Here is a 21,297-nt window from a genome sequence, read left to right as displayed (position 1 = left end):
CCATGAACCTAGTCCCATGTTCACACATGCACATGTGTGAAGATGGCTCTTGGACCTATTGAGATAATTATTGAAATGCCATCAGATACAAGAAGCAAAAATAAACCTGAGAATTTGGGGTAATTACACAGGCAAATATCATTGGTAAAACTAAGTGACCACTAAGTAAAACTTAAGGAAAACACCCTTTATGTGTTGTCATAGCTGACACATGCATACAGTAAACCATTGCTAGGTGCCCAGAAAGTTTTGTTTATAGGAGTTGAACTTCTCATGAAGTGACAGCCACTGGGTGCCCTAGATAAGATCGAATGACCTATGACATAGGTGCCCAATAAATGCCTGCTGAATGCATATTATGTGAAAGTACTATAAAAAGTAATGTTATGCAAAATTAAAGCATTGTTAAGACTCTTAACTCATTTTCCATCCCAAAGAAACGGGAATTCCAGAAGGATGACTGAAGAGATTCCTTTTCAATCTTTGTGGGGTTCACAGTCACAGAAAGCATTCTCACCCAAATCCCATCAGTAAAAACACACATGGGGAATCGAATTTATATACCAACATGTTTTGCTATTACTGATCAAACAGAAGCCCTTTGATCAAAAAAGCAATCAAGAAGGAACAATTTTAAAGCAAGGAAAACCCTGGTTTGGCACGACCTATTGGCTTCATATTTTAAGAATCAGACAGCTTTATATAGTATCAGTAAATAATATATAATATTATTGTAAACAAATCTCTGGAGGAGCCCCAGATGGGGCAGGAGGAGGGAGCTCTAAAGAGGTCCTCACAAAGTGGGGCTCCTCGGAGGTGCGTGCAGCCGTCACGGTCTGCAGGGAAAGGCCAGTTCCCATCCCAGGGCTGCGCCGTTGCTCCTGGAAGGGACTCACCTGGCGTCCTGGAGTTGGCCCGGGCTGCAGGCAGGAGGAGCGAGAAGCAGAGGCAGCAGCTGAGCCAGAGCGCAGGCATGGCCGGGCCGGGCCTCGCAGTCAGCCGCTGCAGGGGTGCTGCCCTGCGCCTCGCGGCTGGGAGCTTTCGCTCTGCGCTCCGCTGTGCCTTCCTTTTCCTTGATCAGGTGGTTTTATCGACTCTTCTACCTGACTCAGTCCTGACAGGAAGAGAGTGTGTGTTTCAGGGTGTGACTCACCTGTGAATAAGGAGGACCCAGCCCTCGGGAAGCAAACACACAGCACACACGGAGCTGTAAAAGCGCTCTCCCCAGCTGCCAGGCTCCCCCCTCGCCGCAAGAAGAGTGCACACCTGGCCTGGGCCAAGGGTGTGGTGCAGAGGCTTCAGCCCAGGGATCCTTCTGGAGGAATGTGCCAGATCCCCCTGAGCCCTCCTTCTCTCCCAGGGTGGTCCAGGGCAGAATTTGGAGGTAGCTAGCAGCCTGCTCCTTCCTCAAACTGGGAGGCCCAGTCTCATGAGTGCAAACTCAGAAATAAGTCAGCAGCTGTGATCAGCTCTGGTCTGAAAGACATCAAGGAAAACAGGCCACTCCAACAGTCACAACAGGGTCCCCTTTACCCTCCAGCCTAGGCTCAACCTCTCTCTGAAATACAGTAGCCCTACCCCAGCCTATCCACCCTGGTGACACCTCATTCTATGCCTCACCATCACCTGGCTGGACCAAGGTTCTTCTCCTGGGTCCCCATAACCTCTTGATCACCAGGCCTAGTAACTCATTAAGTCATCTGTTGACTGGTGGGCCTCCCACCAGTCTGTACTAGGCTAGGTATCATTCTGTATCACTAACAACTAGTATAGTATCCAGCGTGCACTTGGTGCTCAATTAGTGTTCTGTTGGATTGAATAAGAAAGAGGATCCAGATTTTATATTCTTTTTACATCATGGAGCATATTTCTCATGCCATTCTCTATGGGCCCTTTAGAAAATATCTGCAGAGTCCAACTGTGGGTATCATCCAAGTCCATTGTCCTAGGTGAGTAAGAAACTCCAAGTGGTGTATCCTATATTGTCCCTTTCCCTAAGGAGGCTGGTGGCACTAATTCAAAGAGGTGGCTGCCAAGGAGAAAGCTTTGGTTCCTCCTAGAGATTTTTAAATTGCCAGAGGTATTATATATATATATATATATATATATATATATATATATATATATATATATATATATACACACACAATCTGTCCAAAACAATCACCCCTACTGTTCATCATCAAGGCCTGCAAAGATCCCCAATAAACTATTGTTCACTGACTAAATAAATGAATGGGTGTTCTCTAGATAGTTCCATACATGATAACAACATAAGGCAACAAACAATGCAAAATAGTACATGATTAAGTGTCAAAGGGTATAAGATTTCAGTCGGTGCATGTAATCAAGGCCAGGTTGGGCTGCCTGGACAGCTTTGGCTTTGTACAGAACATGGAGAATGAACCAGGTGTTCAGGAATACCTGGGATCTGAATACAGCACCAAGGACCCATAGGAGTGAGGTAGGTTACTGCAAACTGGCCAACACCTACTCTAAAAACAAATCTCCATCAATAAAAAATGAGGACTAGAAAGGAAGCTCCAATTTTCTTATCCCAAGCTTGATTTTCTTTTATTCTGTCCATGATTCAAAAAAATATTCTTCTCTCTCCAAACTCATTGTGTCTGATTACTGCTGAAGTTTCAGGTCACAGAGACCAGGTATTTAGAATTTTCCCTTCTAGTATGTGGTGCATTGTAGAGGCTGAAATCATGTCCCTGAGTTGTCTGTTCCTCGTACGCCTACCCATCAGTGATGGGCAATGCCCCCCAGCCCTGCAGGAACAAAGAGCAGAGCCCTGCAAAGTAAAGTCTTGAAGGTAATTTCATTTTAGTACAGATTACTATAGTTTATTATATTTCAAAAGTTGGAGCAGGGCTTCCCTGGTGGCACAGTGGTTGAGAGTCCGCCTGCCGATGCAGGGGACATGGGTTCGTGCCCCAGTTGAGGAAGATCCCACATGCCGCGGAGCAGCTGGGCCTGTGAGCCATGGCCGCTGATCCTGCGCATCCGGAGTCTGTGCTCCACAATGGGAGAGGCCACAACAGTGAGAGGCCCGTGTAAAAAAAAAAAAAAAAAAGTTGGAGTAGGTAATTTCCAGCTACCATCATTTTTGGAGAGTAATAATAATAGCTAAAAAATATACAGTACCTATTTGCCATCACTGTTGTAAATCTTTTATACATAACCCTTCAGTCTTCAAAACAATGCTATGAAACAGATGTACTATTAATTTCCCCATTTCACAGATGAGAAAAAGAAAGATGCATGGAAAGACATGGAAAGATCAGCAACATGCTCGAGGTCACACTGCTTGTAAATGGCAAAACCAAGGTTCAAAATCAGGCAATCTAGTTTCAAGTCCATAAGCTCTTTGTTAGGTCAGATTAAAAAGCACCATAAAAGGGAATTCCCTGGAGGTCCAGTGGTTAGGACTCCATGCTCTCACTGCCGAGGGCCTGGGTTCAATCCCTGGTTGGGGAACTAAGATCCCACAAGCCAAAGGGTTTGGCCTAAATAAATAAATAAATAAATATGCCCCCCCGCCGGCAAAAAAGAGCGCCATGGATATTTCCCTCTGCCATGCAGTCTGATTAAAAGAAAAAAAAAAAAAGAAGCACCATAAAAAAGACAAATTCACAATATTGAATGAATTCAATATGTAGTCAATGGTTATTTATCAACATCTCTGTTATAACCCCACCAGGCTGTGGACTCTTGGCCCACATCAGTAAAGCTAAGTCACAATGAACTTTGAACAAATACTTCTGATTTTCCTAACATGTTAGTTCTGCAAGGAGCCCCAGGGGTCATCGACCTGGGGTAGAAAACAGGCAGCAGGCCCCTGGATACCAGGCCAATAGTAGCCTCTTTTATATGAACAGAATGCTCCAGTGTTTCTCAGTTCCTACCTCCTCTCCTTGCCTTATTCTGGGCCTCTTCACACATCTGAACAACCTGTCTGGCTCAGGCTTGCAACCTCTGCTCTGGCTTGATTTCCTACCTCCCTCAGGGACAGTATCAACTCCCTTTGCCAATCTGAACATTTCGCTAGTGCATTGCTGTGGTTAAGAATGCTCTAGAGGTCAAAAGTCAAGGCTCTGGAGCTGATAGATTCCCAGAGCCAAATCCTGGCTGCTTCATCACTCATCAGGGCAGGTTATTTAGTTTTCTCTATGCCTCAGTTTCTTCACCTGTAAAATGGCAATAATAATAGAACACTTACCTAGTAGATTTGTTGGGAAAATTAAATGAGTTAATGACCTATATAGTGCTTAGAGCAGCACCAGGCATATAATATGCATTATACAAGTAAGCTATAATAATAATACTAGTAATAATAACAGTTGTTGCTATTATTATCACTAAGCACCATCAGTTTTTCCTTGTTATAATTGCTAACAAATATCATAGAGAAAGATGGGATTTTTTTTTTTTTTGCTTTAACCCTTCTACTAATTGATTATTCCATCAGAATTTTAAACGTCTGTGAAACACTTGGTCTAATCCAGGTTCATGTCCTGATTACAAACATTTACTCAGAAGTTAATTAATTTGTATTTTTGCTACACATCTGGAAATTTCCTTCACGTTCAGATTCACCTGCCTAATGTTTCAAAAGTTTTCCATTTAGAACTTCATTTTAAGTAAGTCATGGGTAGGGGTGGGGATGGAATATTATATTTCAGAGAAAATATAAAGGTAAGATGGATTTGCATATATCCTTATGATTAACTTCAATAAACACATGCTTTTCAAAAAGGCAAGAAAGGGCTTCCCTGGTGGCACAGTGGTTGAGAATCTACCCCCTAACGCAGGGGACACAGGTTCGAGCCCTGGTCTGGGAGGATCCCACATGGCGTGGAGCAACTAGGCCCGTGAACCACAACTGCTGAGCCTGCACGTCTGGAGCCTGTGCTCTGCAACAAGAGAGGCCACCATAGTGAGAGGCCCGCTCACTGCGATGAAGAGTGACCCCCGCTTGCCACAATTAGAGAAAGCCCTCGCACAGAAACGAAGACGCAACACAGCAAAAATAAATAAATTAATTAATAAACTCCTACCCCCAACATCTTCTTTTTTGTGTGTGTGGTACACGGGCCTCTCACTGTTGTGGCCTCTCCCGTTGCGGAGCACAGGCTCCGGACGCGCAGGCTCAGCGGCCATGGCTCACAGGCCCAGCCGCTGCGCTGCATGTGGGATCTTCCCAGACCGGGGCACGAACCGGTGTCCCCTGCATCTGCAGGTGGACTCTCAACCACTACGCCACCAGGGAAGCCCCCCACATCTTCTTTAAAAAAACAAACAAACAAAAAAACGCATACGCCCTTTTTGGAAAAAAAAAAAAAAGGCAACAAAAATCTATTTGCTTTTCCATATGACCCAAATAAATCTTTTTTTTTCAAATTCAGACAAAAATCAGTCAATTTTATGTTATGTGTATTTTTACACAAAAAAAGTAAAAAAAAAATCTTGATACTATTCATCAATAAAAAGGAATGATCTACTGATACTTACAGAACATGAATATATTTCAACGCATTGTACTAAGTGAAAGAAGCCAGACACAAAAGACCAGATTCTATATGATTCCATCTATATGAAATTCTAGAAAAGGTAAAACTACAAGGAAAACAACAGATCAGTGGTTACCAGGAGTAGGGCACTGACAGCAATGCGGAGTGAGGATGATTTTGAGGGCGTGAAGGAAATATTCTGAAATACGAATGTGGTCCAAAGTAATCAAACTGTACACGTAAAACAGGTAAAATGGATTGTCTATCAATTATACCTCAATAAAACTAGTATTAAAAAATAAGAGAGGGCTTCCCTGGTGGCGCAGTGGTTGAGAGCCCGCCTGCCCATGCAGGGGATAAGGGTTCGTGCCCCGGTCCGGGAAGATCCCACATGCTGCGGAGCGGCTGGGCCCGTGAGCCATGGCCGCTGAGCCTGAGCGTCTGGAGCCTGTGCTCCGCAACGGGAGAGGCCACAACAGTGAGAGGCCCGAATACTGCAAAAAAAATAATAATAAATAAAAAATAATAATAAAATAAGAGAAAATCTCAGGACTTCCCTGGTGGCACTGTGGTTAAGAATCCGCCTGACAATTCAGGGGACATGGGTTTAAGCCCGGTCCGGGGAGATCCCACATGCCACGGAGCAACTAAGCCCGTGCGCCACAACTACTGAAACCCGCGCACCTAGAGCCCATGCTCCGCAACAAGAGAAGCCACCGCAATGAGAAGCCCGCACACCGCAACGTTCGACACAACTCGAGAAAGCCTTCGTGCAGCAGGGAAGACCCCACGTACCCAAAAATAAATAAATAAATTTATTTTTTTTAATCGAGAGAAAAATCTCAAAAAAAGCTATTTTATAATTAAGACAATACTTTAATTCAAATGTGCAAACTCAAGCGCAGAACTAGAAACACATCAGTGACTGCATACATTGTGACAAACCAGAGCACAGATTCCAGACCCAACGTCTTGCTGTTTCTATTAAGCTCCAAAGAGCTTCAAGCGGAAAGCCATCTCAGGCCTTCAGGCAGAAATACCACCCAAGAATTGCAGGGAGACCCCTCTTCCGTTTTTTGTTTTTGTTTTTGTTTTTTAATTTATTTTACTGAAGTGTAGTTGATTTAGGGATCCCTTTTCTGGAGGTCCGTTTCAGCAATTTACAAAAGGAAAGAGATGCCTTTCTGAAATGTTTGCTTAGGAGCATGAATTTTAAACCCATCTTGGATTTTTGTCCTAGGAAGTCAGCACTTAGAATTTCCTCTTACCTTTTCCAAAGTAGTCACATTCATCTAGAGTGTAACCCCTGGTATCAGTGGGGATAATGTTCTATGCAGAAGTTCTCTGAACAGAGATGGAAAGGTACTGGAGCATTTCCCCAGGGCATGACCAGGAAGGCTGAGGCCTTGGAAGTCCCCTTTGTCCATTGTTTCTTTTGCAGTTGTCATCCTCCAGGGGACTTTTTTTTTTACATGCTGTGTAAATCACCTCACAGAACTCTCATCTCTCCACCCCAACCTACCAAATAGAATTGCAAGTGACATGTTGATTTTTTGCCTTGAGTTCCATCATTACCTTAGTTAACTTTCAGAAGGAATGTCTGGCATGTCACCCGCTTTCAAACTCACTTATGATAAAAACTGAAGCACTGGCTGTTAACATGCCAGCAGGAGACAGGGGTGCTGGTCTTGATCCCAAGCCTTTAATCTCCTCAGATAGTTCTAATTACGTCAGCATTTGCATAAAATTTTTAAACGCAAAATAATGCAATCAAGAGGAAGAAAACCAACAACTCCCCCTTTGTTCTTAATTGGTAAAGGAAAATGTCCATAAATGGAAATGGTTTGGTGTTTCCTGGATCATCTGGGTAAATTCTCTGAGGTTGGCCAGACTCCAGAAAAACAGTGTTCTCTGAAGCAAGCATCCTGGCTGAAGTGGCAAGCTTCCATCTTATGCAGAAATGTATATGGTGTTCCCATAGCTAGTTTTCAGGGAGCAGTGGAAGCCAGACCAGAGTTCAAGTAATACCTTTTACTGTAAAAAATTTTTTTTAATTTAATTTTTATTTTATATTGGAGTATAGTTGATTTACAATGTTGTGTTAGTTTCAGGTGTACAGCAAAGTGATTAAATTATATGTACATATACATATTATATATTCTTTTTCAGATTCTTTTCCACTATAGGTTATTACAAGATATTGAATATAGTCCCCTGTGCTATACAGTAGGTCCTTGTTGTTTATCTGTTTTGTATAGTGGTATGTATCTCTTAATCCCAAACTCCTAATTTATCCCTCCCCCTCCCCACCTTTTACTTTTTAAGGGGAGATATTCCTTTTCCTATGGTTGGCTGGTGATGCACGTGGGACCAGGGAAGTGATGGGAAATCAACAGCTAACCACAAAGAGCAACTTCATTTGCGAATTTTTTTTTTTTTTTTTTTTTTTTTTGCGGTACGCGGGCCTCACACTGTTGTGGCCTCTCTCATTGCGGAGCACAGGCTCCGGACGCGCAGGCTCAGCGGCCATGGCTCACGGGCCCAGCTGCTCCACAGCATGTGGGATCTTCCCGGACCGGGGCACGACCCCGTGTCCCCTGCATCGTCAGGCGGACTCTCAACCACTGCACCACCAGGGAAGCCCATTTGCATATTTTTTGATACAGCTATTATAGACAGAAATATTCACACCGATTATTTGTTTAACCAATATAACAAATGGAGAGGAGTGGAGAGAACAAGGACACATGCTCAAAAAAAGGCAAAATAGAAAAAAAAAAAAAAAAAGCGAGGGTGAAAGATTCTGCCAGGGAACTCTAATGGATTCAGGGGGCTGCCAGCTGTTGTGTTGTGGACAAAATTTGGTCATCCACTCAGGTGTGAAATGTCCATTAGTAGATTAAATGCCACCCTTGGTTCCTTACCCACTCTAATACGTGGGCCATAGGTATTCAGATTTGAAAGAGAGTTAAGGAGTCCACCGCAGTGAACTTCTTCCCTGGACTGCAGTGTTGGGGGTCAGGGCTGCAGGCATGACAAGATAATTCCAAAGAAGCAGGCAGCCACCTTAGATCAAAGGTCCCCACCGCTGCCTTTCAGAAGTAAGAAACAAGTTCACAAAACAATGTTTCTAAACGTGACTCAGTTTCAATCTGGAACTTTCCACCTTTAATAATTTAAAACATTAGCATTTAGAGTCTAACCCTCTGCCTTTAGATAGGAAACTTTGGATGTATTTTAAACATCTAATAAGAGTTTTGACAATTACAATACTGACAGCAAAACTATACTGAATATTCTGCGGGTGCCCAGCTCAGTGCTGGGAGCCTTGCAGGGGTTTTGGATTTCATTCCTCACCACCGCCCTCTGAAGCAGGTGCTATTATTATCCTCATTTTGAGGTTACCCAGGCTCCTTCACAAATCCATGCCAATGTCTCGCTCTAGAGTTATTATTCACCTAGAGTATAAAACCAAATTAAGCCTCTCACTTGGATAAACACGCCCTTCTCCAAATTAAAAAAAAAAAACAAAACTGAGTTGGATCTTCAAATAAAAATAAAATGCCTAATCTTTTTATTTATTTTTACTTTTGCTGAGGGAATTTTTTCCCAGTTTTATTGAGATAGAATTGACATACAACACTGTAAAAGTTTGAGGTGTACAACATTAATGCTTTGATTTACATGTCATGAAATGATTACAATAAGTTTAATGAACATCTATCATCTCGTACAGATGCAAAATTAAAGAAATAGAAAAAGATTTTTCTTCCTTGTGATGAGAACTCAGGATTTATTCTCTTAACAACTTTCATACATAACATAGAGCAGTGTTACTTATATTTATCATGTTGTACATTACATCCCTAGTACTTATTTATCTTACTACTGGGAGTTTGTATCTCTTGACTACCTTCATCCAATTCACCCTTCCCTCAGCCCCCACCTCTGGTAACTACATATCTGATCTCTTTTTCTATGAATTTGTTTATTTGTTTGTTTGTTTTTGAAGTATAATTGACCCACCAAATGCCTAATCTTTATAAGATATACTATATTCTACAGAGTCTCTCCTCCTGCAGATAGCAATAAAGGTTTGGTTATTAGGAGTACATTTTCCTTTTCACATTACCTTTTGTAACTCTTCAGTGTATGATGACTTCGAATTCTTATGCAAAATCCTTTTACGTCATCTAATCAGGTCTTAATGGTTTTCTCTTGGTCTGATACCTTAATCCAGGTACAAGAGCTCTTTATTAAATAACTCAACTCTTGAACTCCTTAGGATAATTGGAAATTAGTTTCAGCATGGTGTAATGAGTCTGAGCAGTCCGAAAGAGCTCCAGAATTTAGTGGCTGTCTCCCTGGGGTCAGCTTTTCTACGGCCTGGTTACACAGAAATCCCCAAACATTCCTGGGTGGTTCTTTTGCAGGAAGCCTGAAGATTGGATTAGACTTCAGTTAAAAGGTAAAACTGTGAGATCACTGCAATTATGGAAAGAGCTTCAAATAATCTCAGAAAAATCTAGAGACATTCCTCACTGACCTAAAAATTTCTCACAGCTTCAATATGTCTACTTAGATTAAATAGCAGAATTAACGCAGTGATTCAGACAAGTTAAACCAAAATGACACACTTAATTCCCTGGATATTTTAGGTGAATATATTTCAGGCCTGAATTATTTGGACAATTGTTTCAATGTCCTATCTTTTATTGTATGAAGACACAGCAAAGCAAGATTTAATTGCTTTATCAAAGCTGCTAATACCTTTGCTATTTTCTTATCTCAGGGTGCTCTATTAAAGCAATCCTGGGAAGTAACTTAGAAAAACACAGCAAAAGCAGAATATGACTACTTGGTTTTGCAGCAGAATTGTTTATATGGAATTAATATATTTTACATGCCTTGGTAATCTTAGAATGGATTATACCTATGCTAAAAATTCTACACACACGCACACACACACACACACACACACAGATACGTATTACTTGAGCTCTAGGTAGAAAATCTCCTTTTGAGTAAAATGTGTGGGCTTTTGTTTGGTTGGTTTGGTTTTTAGGTTTTAATCTTACATTCAATATTTTCTAAGAAAAGGGCAATTCCAAATCTTCTACCCTTCAGGGCCTGATGGAAAACCCATCTTCGAGTTAACTGTCCCAATATTATCTACATTCTAATCTTTCTTGTTAAAATTTTCTGAAGAATTCTTAGAAATTTATAAATAAATTATATTAATAAAAATTAAGTTAATGAGCTTCCTTTCAGAACCAGATCATTTCTAACCAGTCAACCACAATGTTGACTTTCCCTCAGGAACACAGACAAAGCCAAGAGTGATAACACATAAAATGCCATGCTGATTCAGGTCACTGTCCCCTCACACAGTGGACCTCACAGGAGCACCAGTGGATGTTTTGAGGGTGGTTGCCTCCATGATTCTAACCTCAAATGTTTAGGAAAACTGTTCAAAATTTCCTAAAATTTACTTATTAGCATACTATGGAATTACCATCTGTAAATTTAACCAACTCTCTCTTTTAAATATCTATATTTTCTAGAAGTTTTTGATCTGCTATATTAAATCAACTTTCTTTTATTTTATTAAAAGGATCTCTTAATTGTTCCTGGTTTTAGTACTTTAGGATTTGCTAAACAAGAGTATATTACAGCCATTGCCCAATCCCTTATGACTTTATAAGCTTTACTGACATGTTCTTTGCTTTCCTGGATGAAAAACCCCATTTTTAGACTCATCTAGTAATCTGCTCTAGTGATGATTTTGGTTAGCTTTCTAAGGATATTTCCAAGCTTTCCCATGTATATATTGACAAAGAGAGACCAGACTGTAAAAGCACCTTACATTTGGATGCATCACAGCTTGCAAACTGGCAGCATAACAGTTTTGGATGGAGGGCCTCATGCGGGTCACCTTGTATGGTAATGGCCAGCACAAGAGCATCTGGCAGAGGAGGTATGCAGGGGTGGCGGGGATAGAGTACTAAAGTCCAGCACGGAGCTGCTCTTGCCAAGCCACATACTCTGGCACAGGCCTGCATGTATCCAAAGGAAGGAAAACTTTTCTCTGCTTTGTCTCCCCAGAGGGGCTCCTTTTAGCCATCAGCAAGAAATGGGAACGAAAGGATTAGTCCACATGATTTCTTGATTTTGTCTTTGATATGAAGCTGGATTCAGATACCATCATTTAGTTAATCTAATTTGGATTATTTTCCCTTAAATACAATAATTAACACCAGTTTTCATTGAATTTCACATTTCACCTTCCTCTTACTCCAGTTCTTGTGAGCTTTTCCGAAAAAGTTTCTGTTCTCTGCCTCAATTTGATATTTAGCATCAACTTGAGAAAATACCATCTGGAAGATTAAACCATGTATTATGTCTTCCAGGTAATTTACAGTCATTTTAGAAAACATTGTTTACCACACCAATCTTTGGAGGATATTGCCTTTAGCACATTTTCCTCCATCCAAAGAACTGCCCTTTCTTCTCTCTAAGTTCCCTGTGTATAACAAAACATTGTCTCTGGTTCTAGGGTAATGAAAGTTTTAAAATAATTTCTGGTGTGGAATTTTAGTAACTTTTTTGAACATCCAAACAACAACTGTTGTTTCTATCTTGTCTTGAAACTCATTTGTGTTCCCAAAGAGCCATTCTAGTGTGATCAGATGTTTTTTCCCCAGAATCCATGCTTCCCTTTCCAGAGTAATTTGCTTGCCTACCTTTATTAAAGATTTCATCAGCTTGACTCCCCTACCTGTACTTTCTAAGGTGGTGCTGTCCAGTGGAAATTTCTGCAATGGTCAAAATGTTCTGTATGTGAATTTTCTAACAAGGTAACCACTAGTCACATGTGTCTATTGAGCATTTTACACATGGCTAGTGCAAATGAGGGGCTAATTTTTTTCATTAATTTTATTTAAATTTAAATAGCCACATGTGGCTAGTGGCTACCATACTGCATACACAGCACAGGTCCAAGACCTTCTCTGACAACTTTTTATAAATGGATGTCTCACTAAACCTCTCCTTCACAGTGGTCACTTCTAACTAAGTGTTGTCTCTGTGGTCAGTAGTCCCATAATTTGAGTTCTTGCAAAATCAGTGAGTGTATAGGATCACTTCTGATGGAAAAAAAAAAATTCTTTGAAAGTAAATACTTAGTAATTTGTTGTTTGACTATTAAAATTTTACCCAGCAGAAATTGTCTTATGTGTTACCTAAACTTTTCTAACCTTACATTTCTACTGGCAAATATCACTTTTATATTAATAAAATCCTATAAACCAGATGCCTGGAAATGGGGTATAGGTTTCATGCTCATTTAGTTTTGCCTTCTTGAGTCTAAAGTTTGGAAAGTTGCACATATTTTTGTTTTCACGATTGTAAAGTAAGGTATTCACATTGCTATATTTGAAGGGTGTTCTATGAGAAATGAAAGAAGTAGCATATGTATTTTAAATGTATTTTAAATTGCTTTCTAGAACACTCTTGAAAACTTAGGTGTTGTCATCACCTACAAATGGAATTTACCTACAAAAACTGTCACCACAATGCAGATTTTGATTATATGATTTGATTTTTTTTTTTTTTTTTTTTTGTGGTACGTGGGCCTCTCACTGTTGTGGCCTCTCCCGTCGTGGAGCACAGGCTCCGGACGCACAGGCTCAGCGGCCATGGCTCACGGGCCCAGCCGCTCCGCGGCATGTGGGATCTTCCCAGACCGGGGCATGAACCCGTGTCCCCTGCGTGGGCAGGCGGACTCTCAACCACTGCACCACCAGGGAAGCCTATAATTTGATATTTTTAAGGAAAATAATATGATGTAAAAAAAAGGAAAAAAATTCTTATAATCTGTCTTTTTCAGTGACCCTAGGCTAAATTCTTCATATTAAAGTCTGAGATTTATTTTATAGAAGTAATTTATATAGAGAATCCTTTATCACAGTAAAATATTTTGCTATGCCAATTCTTTCATTTACTTGTTAAATTATTATTATTTTTTGAGCATCTACTATGAACCAGGCAGGGTGGTAGATGCTTGATAAATAATACAGCTCATTCTGTATAATCTATGGGAAAAGGATGAAAAGACAAGTGCAACAAAAACACAGTTTACTAGGCATGAAGGGAACCAAAGGGAAAAATATTATAGAGTTTCAAAGACTTACCCTGGTAGAATGAATTAATCCCTTTAAGTTATCTAATAAATGGCTACTCAACTGCTTGTTAAGACTATAAATCAGCTTGGTGAACAGTAAGAATTCAAAAACTGTACTGTGTTTCGCATTGCTGGGTACATTTAAGCTAGTCAGAGAGAGAGTCTGTAGCCAGTGACTGTCCCAGTGATTCCCATCTTTCTAAGAACAAAAGCCAAAGTCGTTATGCAGCCTCTAAGGTCATACACGCTACATTCCACCTCACCCCTCCAACCCATCCACTATTGTCCTCTTTTTCCTTCATTCTGCTCCAGCCATCCTGGTCCCTCTGCTGTTTCTCAAACTAGGAGTCCATCTACCTCAGAGCCATCCTACTTGAGGATGACCATGATCAGATGCCACCTCCCTCCCCTGCCCAGTTATTCTCTATTTCTTCCTTTGTTTTCTGTTTCTTCTTACCACTTATTACCACCTGCCATAAGATTTACATGTTTTTTTCATCTGTCTCTTCTCAAATATAAGCTACAGGACAGCAGGGATTTTGTGTTGTAACAAGATCTAGAACAGTGCCTGGTTCTTAGTAGGCTCTCAGTAATATCTTTTTGAAAGAGTAATACATGTTTAGTACTTATTTTGAAAGACTGAACTGGCTCACTTTTCTATATCTCAGTTTAAATATTAATATGATGAGGGAAATTTTATCTTATCTAAATTACCCCTTAAGAATGTTAGAAAGATGACTAAGTTAATAGTACACAGATTTGAACTGCTTGGAAGGAAAACAATTCTAAAACTCAAGTTCTCTCACTTTATTAAGATATTTTCACAGATTACCAAAGCTATAAATTCATACAAATAAAAGAGACTAAAATGAATATAGAAGAATTGCAAATAACTTTAACAAAAATGGTGTAAGTAACAAACTTTAAACTGAGATGTTGCTTATGAAAAGTACTTTCTTACGTTTAGAGCTTGAAGATGAAGAAGGGAAGAGACCTACACTTAAGACCAAGGGAATGAATGGAAGACAGAGAGAAAACCCGTATCCTCAGGTACCTCTTTGCATCCATCTTCTCTGTCTCATCACAGAGAAAGTGTCCTCCAACCCAGATATTCCACAGTTCCGTAAATTAAAGGTCATTTAATCAAACCTTCTCGACCCCCTGGAAGACACACACTCACTAATTAGGCAATTAAAAAGAGCTATAGTAGTTTTATATGCTATTTTTCTACATTTATTTTTAAAGACAGAGAGGAAATTTTATAGAAACAGGGTCAACTCTTTCTAGAGTTTGCAAACTTTTGAGAGCCATACACTTATTTTTAAATTTCTCATCAGCTAGGATGCATTTAGCTACAAGTAATTGAAATCCCAACTCAAAGTGGTTTTTATAATAAGCAAATTTAGAGGCTCACATCTCTGAAAATTCAGAGGTCAGGTGGGAAATAGGGTTAAATTACCCTATGGTCTAATGATACCATCAAGGATCCAAGTTCTATCTTTCTCTTCTGTTGTCCAGGGTCCACTTCATGTGAAGTCTGGCTCCCCGCGTAGTAGTAGAATCATAGTTGTTATTGCCAGTAACAATCAGGGTTGTATGCTTCCTTATTCACATGGGGGGTTAGAGGCTCAAACCCCTCTCTCCTCTCCCAAATTTCAAACGAAAATCTTTCCCCTTCCTGATTGGACCAATTCAGGTCATATGTCTGTCTCTGAACCAGGAACTATCACCAGGAAAATGCTTTTTGTTGATTGGTTTAAGCTTGGGTACCCTAACGACTGGCAAGAGAGATGGATAACTATGATTGGCTTAGGCCAGAGGTTGGCAAACAATGGTTGTGGGTCAAATCCTGCCCACCAGCTGTTTATCTGAAAGTTTTATTAGAACATAGTCACTCTCTTCTTCTGCATATCATCCATGGCTACTTTTCCATAAAAGAGCAGTGTTCAGTAGTTGCTAACAGAGACCATAAGGCCCATAAATCCTCAGACATTTACTATCTGGCCTTTTACAGAAAAATTTTGCCAACCCCTGGCTTGGATAACATGGGCCCGCTTTGGAGCTGAGTCCAATCCCCTAAATCATGATGCAACTACACGATGAGAGAAAATTGGACACAGTGGGATCGATATAAGGTCCTCACATGTCAACCTAAGTTAATTTTTTTCTCTTGTTCTTTTCTGAGCAGCAGAGCTGAAAAAGAAAGAACACACCAGCTTCAGAAGGAAAGCCTTAGTTTTTCAAGCCCATTGACTTAACCTCATTCTTCTCTTCCAGATGGATTAGTATCAGTTCCTTATATTGATCTGTGTTCCAACCTTAGCCGTGTGTCGTTTTGTTTGTTTCATTTTGCTTTCTGAATTGTCTTCAAGTTATTTGTTCATTCCATGGATCCAGACTATTTGAACTCTCTACCAGATCTTCAATCTACCAACAGCGTTTGATGGAGTTCTCCAGAGTCCTGCTGCAGCCATAGAAGAAACCTCCCTCAAACCAGGGCACAGCTTTACAACGCCTGCTCAGTCACAGGAAGAACCCCTCCTGTGTACCTTCACATCATGATTTTCCAGGTAAGCCCTTTCCTGCCAAAACAGCAATCTGCCCTTTCTTTTATAGCTTTTCTTGTTTAATTCTGTTGTGACAGGAGAGATACATGTCCACTGTAGAAACATTAGAACACATAGATAACCAAAAGGAAAAAAGAAAAGAAAAGTAAAGAAAACCTGTCACCATCCCACACCCCAGGGAACTTTTAAAACAAACAGCATTTTCTAGAGGTGAGGTCTTCCCTGGAAGTGATCTGAACTAGCTTTGACTTTTCCAACAGGAAGTCGTGATGGAATATTTTATTTTTTTAGCTCCCTATATTTATGAAGTAACTGAATGGGTCTATTCTTTGACTAGCCTTTCTAAGGGTCTTTATTAAGTTGTGAACTTTCTGACCATTTAAGGAAATTTATGGAAAAGGGCAGAGTTTGAGAAGTTGCTGTTTAAATTACTCTCTCAAAGTCTTATGCACATCTTTTGCAAACAAGAAAGAGCACCTAGTTCTCTTCATTTGGGCTGGTATATACAATTTTACCTTATTTGGTAAGTAAAAGGGAACGAACCTTTCTGAAATACAGGGTTGGGAAAGTATGCTCAGCCTCACAAATCCTCACTTAGGCACACCTGTGGGTTCACTAATGCTCATTACAGAAACCACTTGAAAATGTCCCAAGGTTGGGTTGCTTCCAAGACATCAGATGGGCACAATGTTAGGTTTAGGGCTAGAATCAACTATAGGATGGGATTCAGTATCACTGCACATCCCTGAGGGGATCTGAGTGTGGGATCAGAGCCAACATTGTAATTAAAAACCAGGCGTTACTTCAGAGAGTGACGCTTTCCCACCCTGCTCATAGCACCCGCCCCTCCTCCGTTATTCCTCTATAGAATCCACACAGTACATCTGACACCATGGGTCATAACAAATTCGGCCATTCATATCCCAAGGATAATTCCTGTTGAAGAAAGTATGAGCCTTTGAGTCCCTGGAAGAGAAGGAGTGAATGGGGGAGGGAAGTCCACAAATAAGAGAGGTTTAAAAGAACACTCACTCTACATTAAAAAGGTGAAATATTGCCATTTGCAGCAATATGGATGGACCTAGAGAATATTATACTTAGTGAAGTAAGTCAGACAGAGACAAATATTATGATATTATTTATATGTGGAATCTAAAAAATAATACATATGAATATACAAAATATATGACTATACAAAACAGAAACAGACTCACAGACATAAAAAACAAACTTATGGTTACCAAAGGGGTGGGTGCAGAGATAAACTAGGAGTATGGGGTTAACAGATAAACACTACATAAAATAGCTAAGCAGCAAGGATTTACTATATAGTACAGGGAACTATATTCAATATCTTATAATAACCTACAATGGAAAATAATCTGAACAAAATATCTATAACTGAATCATTTTGCTGTATACCTGAAACTAACACAATATTGTAAATTAACTATATTTCAATAAAACAAAAAACTCTGGCTCTAGGGCTCAGACTAACCTGGATTTTTATCCCAGCTCCAGCTTCACCCCTACAGGCAGGGTGACCTTGGGTCCTTAAACTTGATAGGTTTCATTTTCTTCAGAGATAAAATAATGATAGTCATAGCCCTCACCTACTTCATAGCGTTGGTTGCTGTGCAGTGGAAGGCAATGAATGGGTTGAGTGCTGTGTATTAGCTGTCATCTGCAGGAGGGGAAGGGTGCAAATGCGGAAGCTGGGAGCTTTGGAATAGACTTCTCATCACAGAATTGCTGGCCTGTGGAGTCCATATTTACAGGGTTCTCACTGCCCAGAACTGCCCGATTCACCATCAGACTTTCTGCACGAGACTGACTGACCCTATAAGAGCAGTGAGGTTTACCTTTCAGCCAAAGAAATTTTTTAAATTTTTATTGAAATATAGCTGATTTACAATGCTGTGTTGGTTTCAGGTGTACAGGAAAGTGATTCCGTTATACATATATGTGTAAATATAGATATTCTTTTTTTTACATTTTCTTCCATTATAGGTTAGTACAAGATATTGGGTAGAGTTCCCTGTGCTATACAGTATGCCCTGTTGGTCATCTATTTTATATATAGTAGTGTGTATATGTTAATCCCAGACTCCTAATTTATCCCTCTCCCATACCTTTCCCTTTTGGTAACCCATAAGTTTGTTTTCTATGTCTGTGAGTCTGTTTCTGTTTGGTAAATAAGTTCATTTGTATCTATTTTTAGATTCCACATATAAGCGATATCATATGATATTTGTCTTTCTCTGACTTACTTCACTTAGTATGATAGTCTCTAGGTCTATCCATGTTGCTGCAAATGGCATTATTTCATTCTTTTTTGTGTCAGCCAATTTTTTTTTTTTTTTGCGGTACACGTGCCTCTGACTGTTGTGGCCTCTCCCGTTGCGGAGCACAGGCTCCGGACGCGCAGGCTCAGTGGCCATGGCTCACGGGCCCAGCCGCTCCGCGGCACGTGGGCTCTTCCCGGACCGGGGCACGAACCCGTGTCCCCCGCATCGGCAGGCGGACTCTCAACCACTGCACCACCAGGGAAGCCCTGTCAGCCAATTTAAAAAAAAATAGATTTCATGGGGCTTCCCTGGTGGCGCAGTGGTTGGGAGTCCGCCTGCCGATGCAGGGGACGCGGGTTCGTGCCCCGGTCCCGGAGGATCCCACGTGCCGCGGAGCGGCTGGGCCCGTGAGCCATGGCCGCTGAGCCTGCGCGTCCGGAGCCTGTGCTCCGCAGCGGGAGAGGCCACAGCAGTCAGAGGCCTGTGTACAGCAAAAAAAAAAAAAAAAAAATAGATTTCATTTTTTAGAAAAGTTATAGATTTATAGGAAAATTGAGTATATAGTTCTCTCTGAATTCTCTATTAACATATAGCCCACATCCAGTTTCCCCTATTACATCTTACTTTAGGAGGGTACATTTGTTACAATTGATGAACCAATATTGATACATTGTTTTCAACTAGCAGCCATATTTTATTCGAATGTCCTTAGTTTTTACCTAATGTCCTTTTTCTGTTCCTGGAGTGCATCCAGGATACCACGTTACATTTACTTGTCACGTCTCCTTCAGCTCCTCTTGGCTGTGACAGTTTCTCAGACCGTCCATGTTTTCGATGACCTTGACAGTTTTGAGTAGTACTGGTTCCATGTTTTGTAGAATATCCCTCCATTGGGATTTGTCTGTTTTTCTCATCACTAGACTGGGGTTGTGGGTTTTTAGGAGGAAGACCATAAAGGTCAGTGCCATTTAATTGTATCAAGGATAGACATTGTCAACATCTCTTATCACTGTCGGTGTTGACCTTGAGGACCTGGCTGAGGTAGTGTTTGCCAGGTTTCTCCACCGTAAAGTTACTATTCCCCCCTTTTTCCACACAGTTCTCTTTGGAAGGAAGTCACTACATGTTGCCCACACGTAAGTGCTAGGGAGTTACCCTCCACCTCTTGGAGGGCAGAGTGTTTAGATAAATTATTTGGAATTCTTCTCTGTGGGGGATTTGTCATTTCTCCTCAACTAATTTTCTAGCCTAGTCTTTGTTCGAATGAATTTTTTTTTTTTCCCAAAAGTCACTGAAGAAAGTCTAAAGCCAACTTCCCTCAAATTGATATCCTGAAAACTCGCCACTTTCTGTAATTAAGTATTACTCTTTGGAGTGTTCTTAAGCTGGGCATGGGGGAAATTTGACAAAACCAAGATTTCTAAAACCTGGCAATCTCCTAGTTGAGCGTCACAAAGGGCAGCTATGAAATTAGCAATTCCTCAGGAACCCTATATGGAAAGATCTGAAAATGAATAAGGAATTAAACATAAAATGAGTGGGATGGTCAGAACCAATATAAATGAATAGCTGTGAGCCAAGTGGAAAAGCATCCCTTGGCAAGTTTAAACTGGTTACCTCAGCATGTCCTGAAAATGTGTTCTCAGTGTTCCAGGCTATTAGGCTCCCTTTGTAGGCATGAATCCTGCCCCTCCTCAGAAAGGAAGCTCTCTCTATGCCTCTCTCTTTCGATTGATCTAGTGTTAACATGCTCTTAAAAATCACACACACACACACACACACACACAGACACACACACACCTCACCACATACCACACACAACCAAACAACTTGAGAATAAATTCCATGTCTTAGAATTAGAATAATTACAATTAGAATAATTGGCTGGGTAGCTGAAAATCCACTTGAACGTCTCCTTGGAAAGATTTCTTATAAAACTAAAAAGCATATGTTTGGGGTTAATTTGAAAGAAAATGGGGGAAGATTATTGTTGCATCAGCTTATAAGGTTTCCATATCTCTTTGGTCAGATCAAACTTCAGCCGCCACTGTCTTCATTCTATCAGAATACTTTTTCTCTTAAAGCAATTCAAAATTTGCTTCCAAAGCACAGGCTGACAGAAATAGGTGAGGGCTTATTTCTCCAGAATTTACTCCAAGACAGAGAGACCTCTAACATGCTCATGTCGGGCACAGCCTTAGTCACAGCATTCCATGGCTCTGACACATATCTTTGGAAACCCACCCACTGCATGGTGTATGGAAGCATCCATTTCCCAGCGGTGGAGGCTTTGGTTCCTGTCTTATCCTGTTCTGGTGTGCTTTCACAAACACCTGAAAACAGGCCTGCATTTTGATCTAGTATCCCAGGCCATTAAAATGAGCAGAAGGAAAAAAGCCCTTGAACAGTTTTACTGTAATCGTGGTGAAGATTTTTAAAAAGAATTATCCTGGTCAGTTCAGAGCCTTCTCAATTTTTCACTTCCTATACACACAGCAAATGGAGAATCCTTGATTAAATAGAAAGCTCAGGAAAAGAGATGGTGTGGTTGAATATGGTTTATTGCTAACTAAACGCCAGCTAACAGTTTTTTCTTAAATATGGCACTTTCGCTTTGCAGACTAAGGCATTCATGCCTTTAACAAATTAGGTGCCCTCTCTGTGTCATCCACATTACCTAAAGCATGATTATTATAATCTTTCTGGAAGATTTTGGATCTTGTTTTTTTTTTTTTTTTTGC

General features: G+C 40.6%; 1 protein-coding gene across 1 annotated transcript in view; it reads right to left on the bottom strand.

Moving 5' to 3' along the window:
- The window catches only part of LAMC2 (laminin subunit gamma 2), a 62,151-nt gene extending 60,811 nt beyond the window's left edge, over positions 1-1,340 (bottom strand). Inside the window, exons 1-2 of the mRNA XM_081226480.1 lie at positions 1,267-1,340; positions 897-1,114 (exon numbers count right to left, since the gene is read on the bottom strand). Coding sequence (XP_081082606.1) covers positions 897-975 — 79 coding nt within the window. The 5' untranslated portion in view covers positions 976-1,114; positions 1,267-1,340. The remainder of the gene's footprint in view (positions 1-896; positions 1,115-1,266) is intronic.
- Between the last annotated feature and the right edge of the window lie 19,957 nt (positions 1,341-21,297).

This window comes from Mesoplodon bidens (genome assembly GCF_964165515.1).
Source record: "Mesoplodon bidens genome assembly, chromosome: 2".
Lineage (NCBI taxonomy): Eukaryota > Metazoa > Chordata > Mammalia > Artiodactyla > Ziphiidae > Mesoplodon > Mesoplodon bidens.
Note: the sequence above shows the minus strand (reverse complement) of the source record. Positions and strands in the feature narration are given on the sequence as shown.